This window comes from Ursus arctos, unplaced genomic scaffold, assembly GCF_023065955.2.
Source record: "Ursus arctos isolate Adak ecotype North America unplaced genomic scaffold, UrsArc2.0 scaffold_4, whole genome shotgun sequence".
Taxonomy (NCBI): domain Eukaryota; kingdom Metazoa; phylum Chordata; class Mammalia; order Carnivora; family Ursidae; genus Ursus; species Ursus arctos.
Window position 1 is genome coordinate 94434026 of NW_026623056.1, and position 16540 is coordinate 94450565.

Sequence of the window (16540 nt, forward strand, 5' to 3'; positions counted from 1 at the left end):
TTTCTCCATGATCTGCGTTTAGGGCGCCAAGGGCAACATGGGCGAGCCAGGAGAGCCTGGGCAGAAGGGACGACAGGTGAGTGTCCTCTGCACCCCTGCCCCGTTGGCCCCCATTCCCCAGGACTGGGGTTCAGCCGCGACTCCGTTCTTCCTCCACAGGGAGACCCAGGCATCGAAGGCCCCATTGGATTCCCAGGACCCAAGGCAAGTTGCTGTTAGCCCTGCCTCTGTGGCTGGGGGGCGGGGGGCAAAGCCAAGGGCTGCCTGGGCCAAGTGGGGCTGGCCACAGGGTCAGGGTGTCTCCGGCCCGCCCAACGTGAGAAGCCAAGAGCCTCAATATCTTGAATGTTGTCCCTGAACCGAGCCCCCCACCGAGTCCTGGTCATGCCTCTCCCCGGAGGCTGGCCGCAGCCCTGCTCTCCCCCCGAGCCGGTGGGCATCACAGTAACACTGCTCTTCTTCCTTCCAACCTCAGGGTGTTCCTGGTTTCAAAGGAGAGAAGGTGAGACTCTGACGCGGCCTCTGCTCCAGCTCGGCCAGCAGCGTCCGTCAGCGAGTCCGCGGCCCTGATCAGGGCACAGCATCCGGCGTCATGCAGGGGTGGGGGGCCTCTCTGGCGTCCTTCTGGCCTCTTGCTTGGCCTGAGGCAGACCTGGACACCTGAGGCTGTGGCGTCTGTAGGACACCGAGCTAACTGGCCTCTCTTCCGTCCTGCATAGGGTGAATTTGGAGCAGACGGGCGGAAGGTAAGCAGGCCGTGTGGGTCGGCCGGTGGGGCACCCCACTTTCCTGCTGCTCCAAGGGTTGACGATGACACCTCTCCCTCCAGGGGGCCCCTGGCCTGGCCGGCAAGAACGGGACCGATGGACAGAAGGTAGAGTGCATCTCGGGCTCCCGCCCCAGGCTGGGTGCACGTCAGCAGTTCTGACGTAGGAGTGAGCAGAGCCTCCCTGAGACTCTTGGGTCCTTATCTGGGGCCTCTGGGCCCCCCTGGCCACTGCCCACAGCCTGTGGCTGGACGAACCCCCTTTGGCACCTAGCCAGAGACGCAGGACAAATAAGACCATCACAAGAGCCCGAGTCGACATTTGCTTCTGAGGACCAGCTCGCAGGAGTTCCCCAGCCTGTGCTCCAGAAGCCCAGATCTGGCCTGACTGGTGGGCCACACACGTGCTCCAGCCATATCCCAGGGACTCACTGCCACCCACAGAGAGGCCACCATACTGTCCCGCCACTGAAACGCACAGCTGTGTGCCCATTGGGTGTGAAGCGGAGGGGGCCGCCCCCACATTTGCCGTCATTGGCACACGACCCTGACCCACCCTCTGCCCCCCTCTTCTCCTCCAGGGCAAGCTGGGGCGCATCGGGCCTCCTGGCTGCAAGGGAGATCCTGGGAGTCGGGTAAGGCCAGCTCGTGTTCCTGCCCAGGTTTAACGCGGGTGTGGGAGGGGGTGGGCGGGGTGGTGGCCAGCCCCTCGATCTGCAGCGTGGACGCTGGAAGTCACTTCACGTGGACCCTTCTTCAGCCTCTCTCCTGCCCGTCCCTGATCCCCACCCAGGGTTCAGCCAGAGTTGTGGTCTCATGATGAGGAAATACTCTCGGGGGCTTCTGGGGGAGATGGGGGGCAGTGTTCCTGGGGGTCCTGACGGTGGGTTCTGGAAGTCCAGACCCAGGGGAGCCTCAGTCCAGACGAGGCTTCTGTTCATCCGGGCTCCTGGAGAAAGCCCAGCACAGCTCTGGGCAGGAGTCCAGGACAGCCCTGTCCCCCTGTCTTGCAGGGCCCCGATGGATACGCAGGGGAAGCCGGCAGCCCCGGGGAGCAGGGTGACCAGGGCATCAAGGTAGGCTGCCTGGCCAAGGTGACAGGCTTCCAAGGGCAGACTGGGGTGGCGCTCTGTCTGCCCGCCGCTCCAGGCCTCTGGGGGGCTGGGGAAGGGGGGCAGCCCGGCCGAGAAGCCTGGCAGAGAGGGCCTGTCCCTGCAAACTAGCGCTCGGGAGTGGGAGGCCTAGGCGTGTGCTGCCTGAGGGGTCGTGGCGCTCGTGCCCGGGGCTGTGGGGTGCCCACACTCGGGGTGCCCGACAATGCCAGTCTGTGGCTAGCTCAGGACTGCATGTCTGGCTCAGGCAGCTCCTCGGTGCCCGAGTGGCCCCAGCAACCAAACCACCTCCTCCCAGGCCTCGCAAGGCCCTCTTGGCCAAGCTCTCGGGCGCCCCCACCTCCTGGCTGCCCAGGTTTCTGGACCAGCAGGAAGCACAGCCCTTCCCAAGCAGGCGGCCCCCTCAGACCCACCCTTGCAGCCGCACGGGCCGGCCCGTCCAAGCAGGCTCCTGCCTGATGCCAACGCCTGAGGACGTGAGGCTGATTTCTCCAAACCTTTCCAGGGAGATGCTGGCCACCCAGGACGCAGAGGACCCCCAGGAGAGAACGGGGCCAAAGGAAGCAAGGCAAGTGCCCCTGGAGGGTCCTTGCTCCCCCCCAGCCACACAGCAGCCATGCCCGCTGGCACCAATGGGGGGGCAGTAAGGACCATGGCATCATGGTCAGCCCTGGGCTCTGAGCGTGCTGCCAGCCCCTCCGCCCCTGCTGCTGGGTGACCAGGGCACCCCCCACACCCTGAGGCAGACCTGGGCCCACCCTGTGGCAGCCGGGCTGGCGGGGAGGACAGTCCGCAGGGCCCTTCCCTGTGTGGCTGACGTGGCTCCACTCCGCAGGGGTATCAAGGCAACAACGGATCCCCAGGAAGTCCCGGTGTGAAAGGAGCCAAGGGTGGACCTGGGCCCCGAGGACCCAAAGGCGAGCCTGTGAGTTCATGTTCTGCCCCCACAGGTGCCTGGAGCCCAGAGCTCAGGGGCAGCTGACCCGGGTGGGCTGCCCCCGCCCCCGGCCGGGCCGGCCTGCCTTGCCCCTCCCGCACACACCCTGCTCTGGTGCCACCAGGGAACAGCGTCCGGAGCAGGGCAGAACCCCTGCTGGCTGGGGCTGGGCTCAGCTGCACCCCTGCGGGAACTGGCCTTGGTCCCCACGCGGCCCTCCCAGCAGGACACCCCGAAGGCTGAACGCACACTCCGCGGGTCCCACACAGCAACCTGTCCCCTGCGTCTCACTGCAGGGCTGACCCTCACAGGGGAAACACCCCAAGACCTGGCATGGCCCAAAGTGGACAGAGTGACCACTTGTCCACCAGCTGATAGCTGGTCCAAGCTGGGCCCCAGTCACATCAGCTAAAAACCCCTACTTGACCCGATCCTACACGCTGACCAGGAGCCCCTCTCTTCCTAAATCCTTGGCTGCAACTGAACTTACCAACCAAGGACCAGGCCCCTCCCCCAAAGCTCATGTCCGAGTGAGGACAGCAGAGCATGGGGTCCCCACATGGCCCCACCATCAAGCCCCCCCCCCCACATACCTGTTCTCTGCAGGGGCGCAGGGGGGACCCAGGAGCCAAAGGCAGCCCGGGCAGCAACGGCCCCAAGGGTGAGAAGGTGAGTGTCTGAGGGGGGAGCTGTTGGCCGTGTCTGCTCCGCACCAGGGTCTCACCATGGTGTTGACAGGGCCCTGGGACAAGGGACAACCAACAATCCCCCCACCGCATCCACTCCCAAAAACCAAAGTGACCCCCAGGGGGCGCCTGGGTGGCCCAGTCAATGAAGCGCCTGCCTTCTGCCCAGGTCATGATCCCAGGGTCCTGGGATCGAGCCCCACATCAGGCTCCCTGCTCAGTGGGGAGTCTGCTTCTCCCTCTGTCCCACCTCCTGCTCATGCTCTCTCTTGCTCTTGCTTTCTCCCCAATAAATAAATAAAAATCTTTTTTTAAACATTTAAAAAGTGATCCCTGGTACCTGGCCATTGGCAGGGGCAGAGGCACCCTCTGCAGGTTCTCTGAAAGCAGGAGGCAGACAGACTCCCTGCTGAGGGGCATGGGCAGAGTAAGTCTGGCCTCTTGAGTGCCATGCACAGTTGATTAGGCTGTGCACTGCTCCACCCAGCAGCCTCCCACTGCAGACGCACACATAGCTGTAGCTGGCTCAGGATGTCTTTGTGGCAAATCTGAGGGCCAACAGTTCCCCACAAGATGCGGGTCAAGGGCTTGAAGGAGGGGCTTCCCCTCTGGGAAATGGCAGTCCCTTCCCTGGTGCATGAGACTGAATGGGGGGGGCTGAGATCCAGTGTCACCTTTTCCAGGGAGTTAAATGATCCCCTCCCCTCCCCCGCGTCCACCTCCTGAGACTGACTCAACCTCTCTGCTCACAGGGAGACCCTGGCCCTGAGGGTCCCCGGGGTCTGGCTGGAGAGGTTGGCAACAAAGGAGCCAAGGTAAGTGAGGCCCTCATCCTCCTGGGGCAGGCACCCAGCTCCTGGCTGGAGGGGGGTGCCTGGGACCCCCGCCCCTCCCCTGCCCTGCAGGGACACCCCCCCATTCCCACCTAATCTGCAGTGATTGACAGCGGGATGCCCTTTCTTTCCAGGGAGACCGAGGCTTGCCTGGACCCAGAGGCCCTCAGGGGGCTCTCGGAGAACCCGGGAAGCAGGTCAGTAACAGGACACCTGGGAGGGCCCTGTGGCTCTGGGTCTCCTGTCCTCAGGACATGGTCCCCATGACACACTCGGGCAGCAGCACGGGGTGAGGGGGAGGGCACCCCATGTACCTCACACGGTCCTCCTGCCCTGAGGGGTCCAGCTGGTGTGGGGCAGGTGGCAGCGAGAGGGAGGCTGGTGTGGGGCCTGGGAGCCAGGCTGGGGGGTCTGGGAGCCAGGCTGGGGCACCTGGAAGGAATGAACCCCGGCTGCCCAGTCCCCACAGGGCAGCAGAGAGAAGGGTCATGTTGCTGGACGTGGTCAGTCCTTATCTGTGCTGACTCTGTGTTCTCTCTGCCCTCAGGGATCTCGGGGAGACCCCGGTGACGCTGGTCCCCGTGGAGAGTCAGGACAGCCCGGTCCCAAGGTATGTCCCCTACCCCGCTGGGCAAGGCCGACCCCAGGGGGCCTGAGCCCCTTCTCAGCTCTAGAATAAGGCTGCCAGGAGCGTGCCCGGCCCAGCCCCCTTGGTGTGGGGGACGTGCAGGGGCCGGGCAGCCCCCCCAGTTCTCTCCCGTGGGGGTAGCATGTCCCAAGGCTGGGCCCTGCACACACAGCCCCCCAGACCAACAGCCCAGTCCTGACCGTCCTCATCCTCAGCCCATGCCAGCCTAGCCTCTTCCTTTCCCACTGGATCCTCCCTGACCGGCCTCCCCATCCTGCAGGGAGACCCCGGCCGGCCTGGATTCAGCTACCCAGGACCCCGAGGAACACCCGTAAGTCCTGGCAGGGGTTGGGGGGCCCTGGGAGGCCCTGAAGGTTCCCACTAGTTCCTGGGAGGGCATCTTTCCTGGGGGACGCGACGAGGTGAGGGCGAGTGGGCCTGGGGTCACTCGTTGGTGCAGAGACCCCCGGGAATTGTCCCAGACACAGGGCAGGTGGTGTGGGGTTTACCCACGCGCTCATGGCTTAATACAGATTGTGATAACTGAGACCACCCCAAGGGGGCAAGAGAGGGCTTCCAAAAATCTCTGGGTCCCCAAGAGAGCCAGCTGCCTGCCCTAGGGACAGCCCTTTGGGTTCTGTGCTGAGTTACGGTGACCTGTGCTTGCTTCCCAGGGAGACAAAGGCGAGCCTGGCCCACCCGGCCCTGAGGTACGTATGTGGAGAGTCCTCCGCCCACCGTTGGGTGGCCTGCACGCCCCTCCCCTACACTGGGCCCCGAGCGAGCTTCCCCTGCTGAGCTCTGAGTGCTGGTGGCCACCACGTGCCGGTCACTCTCCAGCCCAAAACCCCGCCTCTCCTGACACGCTGCCACGTAACCCGGGCAACCGCCAGGCACAGGCTCTTCTGACAAAACCAGCCCGTGCCCCTGGCAGACTCCCTGGAGGTCACGGCTGGGGGTGGGGGGCCGTGCCGAGCGCCCCACCCCGGGCTGACGGGTGTCCTGTGTCTCAGGGGGGCAGAGGTGACTTTGGTGCCAAAGGAGAGCCCGGGAGGAAAGGAGAGAAGGGCGAGCCTGTGAGTACCCAGGGCCGAGGGCGCATGGGGGCCGCGGGGGCTGGGAGGGTGGCACCCAGGTTTGAGGCTGCCGCCCACCTGCCTCTCTTGCTCCCCAGGCAGATCCCGGTCCCCCTGGCGAGCCCGGCCCCCGGGGGCCAAGAGGATCCCCAGGACCCGAGGTAGGTCAGCTGCGGGTGCCTCCCGCGCTCAGGTCACAGTCCTGGGCCACTCCTAACCTCAGGGTCATGCCGGTGGAGGAACCATGGGGCCAGTGCACAGGGGGCGGGGGCTGCCCAGTCTCAGCCCAGACATGGGCCACTTCTCACCGTCACCCTTCCTCCTCCAGGGAGAGCCCGGCCCCCCTGGAGACCCCGGCCTCACGGTAAGTGTCAGGCAGGGTTGGAATCCCCGTCCCCGTCCCTCCTAAAACGGGAAAGCATGGGCAGCAGGGGTGAGGTCAGGGGCTGAGGTCAGCAGGAGCCCCTTCTCGGCCCCTCCGCGGAGCTCGCTTTCTTGGGCCGGGACTGACCCCCCTGTGTTGCAGGAGTGTGACGTCATGACCTACGTGAGGGAGACGTGCGGGTGTTGTGGTGAGTTTTGGCCCCCACGTGGCGGAGCAGCTGGGACACTTGTGTCTTTGGAGCGCTCTCATCCAGGGGTCGGGGCCATCTGCCTGGCTCACGCCCTCTGCCTCGTGCACCTGGCTGTGGGCTTCGGGCGTGTCTCCCAAGCCTGAGGTCAGTGAACACAGCCCACCGCCCTCCCTGCAGACTGCGAGAAGCGGTGTGGGGCCCTGGACGTGGTGTTCGTCATTGACAGCTCCGAGAGCATTGGCTACACCAACTTCACCCTGGAGAAGAACTTTGTCATCAACGTGGTCAACAGGCTGGGGGCCATTGCCAAGGACCCCAAGTCAGAGACGGGTCAGCTGTGCCTGTGGCGGGGCAGGGAGGGAGGCCGGGCGGACAGGACATCCTGAGAGGCAGCGGACGGACAGACATTCAAGGGACGGGTGTCAGCTTGGCCCAAGTCGCCGAGGTCCCCGCTTGAGGGTGGCAGGCCGTGCAGGGTGGGGGCAGCGGGGCAGCGGGCGGCACCCTCACACCCGGGCCCGACTGCCGCAGGAACCCGCGTGGGCGTGGTGCAGTACAGCCACGAGGGCACCTTTGAGGCCATCCAGCTGGACGATGAGCGCATCGACTCGCTGTCCAGCTTCAAGGAGGCCGTCAAGAACCTGGAGTGGATTGCCGGCGGCACCTGGACGCCCTCAGCCCTCAAGTTTGCCTACAACCAGCTCATCAAGGAGAGCCGGCGCCAGAAGACCCGTGTGTTTGCGGTGGTCATCACGGACGGCCGCCACGACCCCCGGGATGACGACCTCAACCTGCGGGCGCTGTGCAACCACGATGTCACGGTGACAGCCATCGGCATCGGCGACATGTTCCACGAGAGACACGAGAGCGAGAACCTCTACTCCATCGCCTGTGACAAGCCACAGCAGGTGCGAAACATGACCCTCTTCTCCGATCTCGTGGCCGAGAAGTTCATCGATGACATGGAGGACGTCCTGTGCCCAGGTGAGTGGCAGCCCGTGCAGCCCGGGTCCGAGCCAGGGCAAGGAGGACGGGAGGCTGGGTGGAAGGGGCCGGGGCGTCCATGGGCCGCTGAGGGAGTCCAGCCCCTGGCCTGGCCAGCGGACGCTGACTGGGACCTCTGGCCTCTTTCCTTGCTCCTAGACCCTCAGATCGTGTGCCCGGACCTTCCCTGCCAAACAGGTAACTTGGGGTGCTGCCAAGCCCCCCACCCCAGACTAACAAGCGGCCCAGGGCTGGGGAGGAGGGGCTGCTACAGGACCCCTCCCTGGCAAAAACCCTTCCGATGGGCGACTCAGCCCCAGGACCCTGGCACGTCTGAGGAGGGGCTGGGGTGAGGTTTGATGTCTTGAGCCCTTCAGACCTCCACCCGCCTCGCACATTCTGAGAGCGGGTGCTCCCGTCCAGGCCTGCACTTGTCTGGTGGGCTGCCGGTCTCGAAAGCCGGCTCACAGCCTCGGCAGCTTGTGGTCCCCGCCCCCCACCACCCGGGCAGGGACAGACCCCCCAGAACCCTCTCAGCTCCCACAGGCGGGAGCCCTGGAGTCAGTAAACAACGTGGCTGATTTACAACCCAGCCACAGGCTGATGCGCTCGCTTCCACCCCCGACGGCCTGGGCCGCTGCCTCCAGGGGCCTGGGCCCCTTGCCCGACACGGCTGCATTTGTGTTTGAGGCTGCGGGGCTGGGGACACACAGAAGCTGTCCCAGGGCTCCTGCGGGGCCAGGGAAGGGGCAGGACGCTCGGCCGGCCTCAAGCTGCAGCCTCCAAGGCTGTGCTGCACAGTGGCTGGGGCCACGGAGCCCACAGACGTGCCTGGGTGAGCCGGGAGCTGAGACCGGGTCCCGGGACCAGCACCAGGCACACCAGGTCGTGCCTGCCCAGGAGCTGGCGTGGCGGGGGCCCCCGTAGCGGGCAGGCGGGGCTGTGCCGGCAGATCCAACAGAGGACAGATAAGAAACGCAAGGCCTGCGTCCACACCGTCATCTCCTGGGCGAAGTCCGCGTGTCCCGGGCTTGCGTGCTCCTCACGCAGCAGCAGGTGGGCCCGCTGGGCTGGCCCGAAGGTGCAGAGGCAGCCTGAGGGAAGGAACCGTGTTGAGTTCGGCTGGGGGTCCCCACGCTTGTCCCGGCAGAGAACTGCCCAGAAAATGGTCATCACGGTGGTACCCCTGACCACACCATGGCTGCCTGTGAGCTCCGGGCTTCACACGGGCCTGCCTGGGCCCGGGGTCCCTCGAGTCCGCTGGGGACAGCTATACGCAGTGCCCAGAGCTGCCCAAACCCGAGGGGTCGGCCTGAGAGCGCCCTAGCGGTCTCTGCCTGAGGCCACACCGAGCGGCCACGCACCGCACGGCTGTGCCCCCGCCCGCCCTGCAGGGCACCCCAGTCAGCCTGCGGTGGGTCCCACGGTCACGTTGGCCCTTCGAGGGCAGACTCCCGACCTGACCCTCGGTGTCGGGGCCCAGCGGAGGCCCAGCATCCCCGCCCCAATCTCAGCAGGGAAGCTCCAGTTCCTCACCACCGAGTTGGAAGCTCGCGGAGCTCTTGAGCGAGGCGCCCTGTCGGGTGGGTGGCCCCTCTGTGCCAGGCACGGACGACTTCGACCCGAGCCAGTGGGGCTTTGTCACCGGCCGCTGCTGCAGTCTCGGGCAGACTGTGTGGCTTCTCTTCTTTGCCGTGTCCACGCGATGGATGGCGTTGATTTTCAGATGCTGAGCCGACCTCGCCGACCCGAGACAAACCCCATCCGGTTGTGGCGGATAAGTGGTTTCGTGTGTTGTTAGGGCTGATTTGCTATGTTCTGCTGAGGACTTCGGCATCTGTGCTCCTGAGAGGGATCCGGCCACAGCTCCCTTTCTTGTGATGTCTCCGTGGGGTTTTGCGGTTAGTCTGACACTGGGCACTGCGAGGGCGACCTTGCTTCCCATGAGCCTCCAAGACCCAGCAGTGAGAGGGATCGCCCCCTAGGAGGCCCTTCTCCACCTTGTCCCAACTACCTTCTCTGCTGAGCTCACAAGCTTATCTTTTAAAGTGACGAAAATTTCCAAGTATCTTAGACATTGCGACCAGAGAGGAAGAAAGCAGACGTCGCTGGGGGATGAGATCTTGTAATCTGTCTCCGGGCACGTCAGGGGCTGGGTGGATGCTGCTGGCTGGGGCATGGCCCTGACCTTGTGGACCACATGGCCCCGTCCACCCAGAGACCCATCATCCCTAGGCTTGGACCAGGCCAGAGGGCAGCTCTGCTTGATTGGGTCAGAGCCATGCGGGTTTCAGGCAGCATGGGAGCTGGCCAGCGGCTGAGGCTGCAAAGACCAGGCTGGTTCTGGAGAGCGGCCGCAGGAGGGAGGAGCCCCAGGTGACCCGAGCCCCACCTCTCTGGGACAGACACGGGAGACTCTCCAGGGCCGGGTGTGCAGAGAAGAGGCGCAGAGGGCAGTGTGTGTGCCAGGGTGGGGGGCCCGTGTCACAGGCCACCTGGGTTTGCTACCTGGCACCTCCCCGGAGGAGAAAGAAACTCCCAGACCCCCAGGACAGAGGCCGTGGTGCACGAGGAGCAAAGCACCCGTGGGGTCAGGGCCTGACCTCCCAGGGGGGCCGGGAGGGAGAGTGGGAGCCCCGAGCGTGTGCCGCACAGCGGCTCCCGGGTCCTCGAGGGGACAGCTCTGGGCGGTGGACGACGGGCATCTCAAAGTGCAGAGAAGGATTTATCATTGCAAGCTTTCCAGAGACTGTTCTGAGGAGGGGTCCAAGGGCCCACCTGCCTGTCATCAGGTTGGGGCTGGAACAAACTACACTCTCCCAGCCGCAATGAGCTTTCTCAGTCAGGTGTGTAAGTGGGGCTGGGGTCCTCCAGGGGCACAGCCTTGAGCTGCTAGCAGCCGACCCCGAGACTGGTCAAGTCTCGATGCCACCATGTGTGCCAAGAGCCTTGTGGGTCTCAAGGTCTGTGGGGACCCCGAAGGTGCTTCTACTCCCCGTCTCCTCGGCAACGTGCTTTGCTGCTGGCTCCCCCAAGCCTCTGTGAGCTCTGGCACCCGCGTGCTGACGGTAGGGGCGCCGAGCCTCCCCGCCTCCTCATCCGACCCCCTTGCTGAGCCTAACACCCGCTCCTCGCTTCGGTCCTAAGTCGTCCCGGAGGAGAGAGGCACCTCGGCTCTCGCAGTACGCTCGGCCCAGGAGGGCGGCTGGAGCCCACTCACGCCAATTAGTCCCTTAAAGCCTTCTCTGGATGCCCCTGCAGATGGACCGCGGCCTGGCGGCGAGCCCCCGGTCACCTTCCTCCGCACGGAAGAGGGCCCGGATGCCTCCTTCCCCAGGACCATCCCCCTGATCCAACAGTTGCTAAACGTCACGGAGCTCACACAGGACCCGGCCGCCTACTCCAGGCTGGTGGCCGTGCTGGTCTACACCGCCGAGCGAGCCAAGTTCGCCACGGGAAACGAGCGGCAGGACTGGATGGACCTGTTCATTGACACGTTTAAGCTGGTGCACAGGGATATCGTGGGGGACCCTGAGACCGCGCTGGCGCTCTGCTGAAGCCGCAGAGGCCGCCCGTGAGCAGGGCCGGGCTGGCCAGAGCGGCCTCCTCACAGCCCTATTAGCTCCCTGGGGCGGCCTACCTCACACTAAGGGGCTTAAAATAATCTATTGTTTTAAGAAATCTATTCTCTCTCCATCTGGAGGCCGAAAATCCAAGATCCAGGTGTGGCAGAGCCATGCTGTCTCCGGGGGCTCCAGGGAGGACCCTTCCTGCCTCCTCCAGTTCCTGTCTGTGCCTCCGTTGTCCCGTAGCCTGCTCCTTTTGGAGCCGGACCCCCCGGCTCCCTCTTACAAGGAACTTGTGTGGCACTTAGCGCCCACTGGAGAACCCAGAGCAGTCTCAAGGCATCATTTAATCCCACCTGCCGTCTTTGTTTCCATGTAAGGTCATATTCTGTCTCCAGGATGAGGACGTGGGCATGTTGGCAGAGCCATTACTTAGCCACAAAGTAAGAGAGAAGAGCAGAGCCTCATAAACCCAAAAGTCCTGGCTTCCGCTCCAGCCTCTGTGCCTGTGCCCACCCCTGTGCATTTTTCTTGGTCTCCCTGGTTGATGCATTGAGGAAAACTGCCCCCCAGGCCAGCCGCCCCCCACATGTGCGTCTCTGCTGGTGGTGACCTGGGAGTGCAGGGGCACCCAGGCTACTTGCTAGATATTTTCAGCAAGTTCTCGCCGCATGGACTTAAAGCAGAAGCTGCTTTTCATCTGCACAGCCACTAAAATAAGCTACGACATTAATATAAGCTCCTTGAGAAAAACCCTGCCCGCCGGTAGCCTGGCGCCCCCACCACATGGTGATGCACCCAGGGGAGCCACCTTCAGACGCTGTGACCACATCTTCAACATTCTATAAAGGCTGAAAAAGAGTGTGAATGCGTTGCTGTGGTCACACGATGTGCTGGGGTGACACGCTGTGGCTGGGGACTGGCCTGGAGCCGGCATCCGTGCAGGTGGGCGGCTGGTGTCTGCAGGACTGCCCCAAGGCTGGCGCCAGGAGTCAGCACCTCCTCCTTGATGGGATCCCCACACTCCTGGCCCCAGGGGTCAGCAAAACTGGACCCACATCCCAGAGTGGGGCCTGCAGGGCTGAGAAGCTGGATGCAAGCAGGAGGACCAGCTTTGTCCTCCCCCAGCCCCAGCTACGGCCAGAGGTGAAGTCTCCGGCAAGGCCATAGCAGAGGGCCCTGGCTGCGTGTCTGGGGAGGGTGGACCACGTCCCGTGTATGTGGGGAGTGGGTTTTCGGGCTGTGCTATGGCACCCGCCTCCCCCAGAGGCTTGGCCTCAGCCTTGGCTGCAGCCTTGCCCCCAACGCTCTCTGGCAAGTCCAGGGCTGGTGACCACCCAGATGGGAGCAGGGCTGTCCTCAGGTAACAGTGAGTCACCACTGGAGCTGCTGCAGGGGTCTGGCCACACCTGTGCTCACTGCCTACCAGAGAGACGTCCAGGAGCAGAGGACACAGGCCCCTCTCTCCGCTGCTCCCAAAGCTAAGGGAGACGTGGCCCAGCCAGCGTCGGGCAGCTCTGGGACAACAGGGAGGAAGGGGGTCATGGCCAGATGTGGGTCCTTGCCTCCCGGGGTCTTCAGGGCTGGAGGTCTTTATGACATCTTTTTACTCTATTACAAATGCAAAGACAGCCTCCCCGACCCTCTCTCTCACCCCTACTGTGAACCGTGGCCTTTTTGGGGTTCCCTTCCTGCCCAGAAGGGCCTGGAGGAGCCACTGGGCAGAGACGGTGCTTGAAGGGTGGAAATAAGCCCCTCAGTCCTCAGGTTTGGGGACATTTCCTGGTGGAAGCAAAACCAGCAGAGATGGTGACAGGTTCCAAGGAGATGGGGTGCACGCCGGCCGCCTGTGGTGGGGCTCCCGTCGATGGGTGCCTTTGGACGCAACCCCACAGTCCCGGTGGTTCTTAGGCTCCAGTGGGAGGGGTGTGCATAGAGATGGGCGCAGGGCATGGCCAGGGCCGGGTACCAGACTGTGCCAGGGCCTGGAGCGGCCAGGAGGGGCGGCCAGAGCAGGGCCCCCGGCAGGGGGCTCACCCGGTCGCCCGCCCACCACCCCGTTTTGCCCCCAGAGCTGTACGTGGCCCAGTGCACGCAGCGGCCTGTGGACATCGTCTTCCTGCTGGACGGCTCCGAGCGGCTGGGCGAGCAGAATTTCCACAAGGCGCGGCGCTTCGTGGAGGAGGTGTCCCGGCGGCTGACGCTGGCGCGCAGGGACGACGACCCGCTCAACGCGCGCGTGGCCCTGCTGCAGTTCGGGGGCCCTGGCGAGCAGCAGGTGGAATTCCCGCTCACCTCCAACCTGACGGTCATCCACCAGGCACTGGAAGGCGCGCGCTACCTCAACTCCTTCTCGCACGTGGGCGCGGGCATCGTGCACGCCATCAACCACGTGGTGCGCGGCGCTCGGGCGGGGGGCGCGGCGCCACGCCGAGCTGGCCTTCGTGTTCCTCACCGACGGCGTCACGGGCAACGACAGCCTGGAGGAGGCCGTGCACTCCATGCGCAAGCAGAACGTGGTGCCCACCGTGGTGGCCGTGGGCGGCGACGTGGACACAGACGTGCTGTCCAAGATCAGCCTGGGCGACGCGACCGCCGTCTTCCGCGAGAAGGACTATGACAGCCTGGCCCAGCCTGGCTTCTTCGACAGGTTCATCCGCTGGATCTGCTAGCGCCCCCTCCCTCCTGCCGCTCGGCCCCAGACCCAAGCCCATGCCCCCCACCCTGCTCCCGCAGCCTCGAGCCCCTGGCCCCGGCTTCCAGCCCCCATCTCGCATTCCCAGCCCGCAGCCCTGCCTGCGTCCTGGCCGTGCGCCCTCAGCCACGAGCCCCGGGGTCCCCAGCCCCAGGCTCCCCAGCCCCATGGGCATTGTCCTCCTATCCGTGGTGCTACTCAGACTCACCCAGAGGTCCCACACGCTGCAGACTCTATCTCCAGGTGTGGGTGTGAAGTCAGGAAAAGAGGACCCCCACCCATCCCCAGCTCCTCCAGAGCTTCCCACCACCCTACATTTCTATCCATCTGTCCTACCCTCCATGCCCTCCCTGGACCCCAGAGGCTTTGCAGGGCCCACTCTGGTGGCCAGTGCTCCAGATCCTCATGGACGGCTGGTAGTTCCCCTGGCCTTTCTCAGCCCAGCTTCATCCCTGGACTCCTCAGCCCCTCCGGTTCCCTCCAAAGGCTCTCTGTGGGCCCCATCAGCTCTACTGGGCTTGCTCTGGGGTCTCTGTCTTTGGCAGTCACCTGCCCCAGACTGAGCTGTGACAGTAGGCCCTGCACATTTCCTGTATACACACTCCCCAGCACAATAAAGGCTTTCAGCTGCCTCCTCCTCTCAGCCTACTATGTCTGTGCCCCAGGGACCCCCGTGGTGGCCAAGGAGACATTCAGACCATTCATGTGCCACCAGGACTGATCATGGTGCCCCACCTGGCCTGCTGTCCTGGGTGCAGGTTCTGACTCCAGGCACTGACCACCCACACCACCCCAAGTGTGTAGACTGGACAGCCTCAACCATGGAATCCACACCTGTCTAGCTGGCCTTGAGCTGAGAAGAATGCTCTTGGATCAGTGAAGTCCCCCTCTATCCCCAGACTAAGCCAAAGTGCTTTGAAAATGTTTGTTGGGGGAAGGAGTTAAGATGATAAAGGAGTAGGGGACCCTAATTTTGTCTGGTCCCTGGAATCCAGCTAGATAGTTTTCAAATCATTCTGAACACCCGCAGAATCAGTGGGAGATCTGAGAAAAGAATGGCTGCAGTTCTACAACTAGGAAAGCGACCCCTTTCTGGAAGGTGCGGAAAGCTTCCAGGGCGCAAACAGTGCCACGGAGAGCAATCCGGAGCCGCTTACACGGAGCCCAGCCCCCTGCAGGGGAAGCGCGATTCCACCTGGGGAAGGGCACCTGAGAATCCGCGTAACAGGCCCCTCCCCCAGAAGACCAGTAGGAACTGCGAACACCAAGTTCACAGTCACACAGAACTGCAACTTCAGCTCTTGGGGAACACGGGATATAGCTTTTGTGGTTTTCTCATTCTTGAGTCTTTCAGTTTTTTCAGTCATTTTCCTATTTTATCAATTCTTCTAATTCTTTTTTAATTGTTATGTATATGTTATATATAATATTTTTTATTTTTGGTTTCCTTTCATTGTATTTTTTTAAATATATACATCAGTTTTTCTTTCTTTCCTATTTTGGGATCTAGTTTCTTTTAACAAACAGACCAAAATACACCCAGGATCTAGTTTATGGTTTCATTCTGTTTTAGTTTTTGCTTGATTTTTTCTTACATTGTTTTGTTTCTGGTTTGTTTTGTTTGTATTTTTCCAGTGGTGTTGTTGCTATTTTTGTCTTTTCTCTGTCTTTCATCTGTCCTTTTCTGTACATAATGACAAGACAGAGAAACTCACCCCACAAGAAAGGAGGCAGTACTCACAGCCAGGGATTTCATCAATATGGATATAAGTAAGATGTCAGAATTCAAAACAACAATTATAATATAGCTGGACTTGAATAAAGCACAGAAGAGAAATTACTGGAGAAATAAATAAACTAAAATCTAATCAGACCAAAAATTAAAACTCTATTACTGAGATGCAATAAAAAACGGGGGCTCTAACTGCTGGGATAAATGAGGCAGAAGAGAGTCAATGACATAGAAGACCAAATGATGGAGAATAAGGAAGCTGAGAAAAAGAGAGATAAACAACTGCTGGATCATGAGGGGAGAACTCAAGAGATCAGTGATATCATAAAGTGAAATAATATTTGAATAATAGGGGTCCCAGAAGAGAAGGAAAGAGAGGGGGGGCAGAAGGCTTATTTGAACAAATTGTAGCTGAGAACTTCCCTGATCTGGAGAAGGAAACAGGCATTCAAGTCCAGGAGGCACAGAGAACCCTCCTCAGAACCAATAAAAATAGGTCAACACCCCAACATATAATAGTGACACTTGCAAATGTCAGAGACAAAGCGAAAATCCTGAAAGCAGCTTGCAACAAGATGTTTGTAACCTACAAGGGTAGAAACATTAGACAAGCAGCAGACCTATCCACAGAGACCTGGCAGGCCAGAAAGGACTGGCATGATATATTCAGGATGCTAAATGAGAAAAATATGCAGCCAAGAATACTTTATCCAACTAGGATGTCATTCAAGATAGAGAGATAAAGAGCTTCCAGGACAAACAGAAACTAAAGGAATTTAGGATCACTAAACCAGCCCTGCAAGAAATATTAAAGGAGATCGTTTGAGCAAAGAGAGAGCCCAAAAGGAACAAAGACCAGAAAGAAACAGAGAAAATCTATAGAAACAGTGACTTTACGGGCAAAACAATGGCACTAAATTCATATCTTTCAATAGTTATTCTGAATATAA

The 16540-nt window shown here is 61.8% G+C and overlaps 1 protein-coding gene across 1 annotated transcript in view; it reads left to right on the forward strand.

The window, feature by feature from the left end:
* The window catches only part of COL6A2 (collagen type VI alpha 2 chain), a 33615-nt gene extending 19125 nt beyond the window's left edge, over positions 1-14490 (forward strand). The window contains 24 exon segments of the mRNA XM_026507167.4: positions 23-76; positions 160-204; positions 476-502; positions 720-746; positions 830-874; positions 1348-1401; positions 1780-1842; positions 2384-2446; positions 2714-2803; positions 3422-3484; positions 4254-4316; positions 4469-4531; positions 4882-4944; positions 5243-5293; positions 5637-5672; positions 5976-6038; positions 6137-6199; positions 6367-6402; positions 6565-6610; positions 6791-6943; positions 7145-7597; positions 7757-7795; positions 13236-13576; positions 13578-14490. Coding sequence (XP_026362952.2) covers positions 23-76; positions 160-204; positions 476-502; positions 720-746; positions 830-874; positions 1348-1401; positions 1780-1842; positions 2384-2446; positions 2714-2803; positions 3422-3484; positions 4254-4316; positions 4469-4531; positions 4882-4944; positions 5243-5293; positions 5637-5672; positions 5976-6038; positions 6137-6199; positions 6367-6402; positions 6565-6610; positions 6791-6943; positions 7145-7597; positions 7757-7795; positions 13236-13576; positions 13578-13835 — 2259 coding nt within the window. The 3' untranslated portion in view covers positions 13836-14490.
* Positions 14491-16540: the final 2050 nt, after the last annotated feature.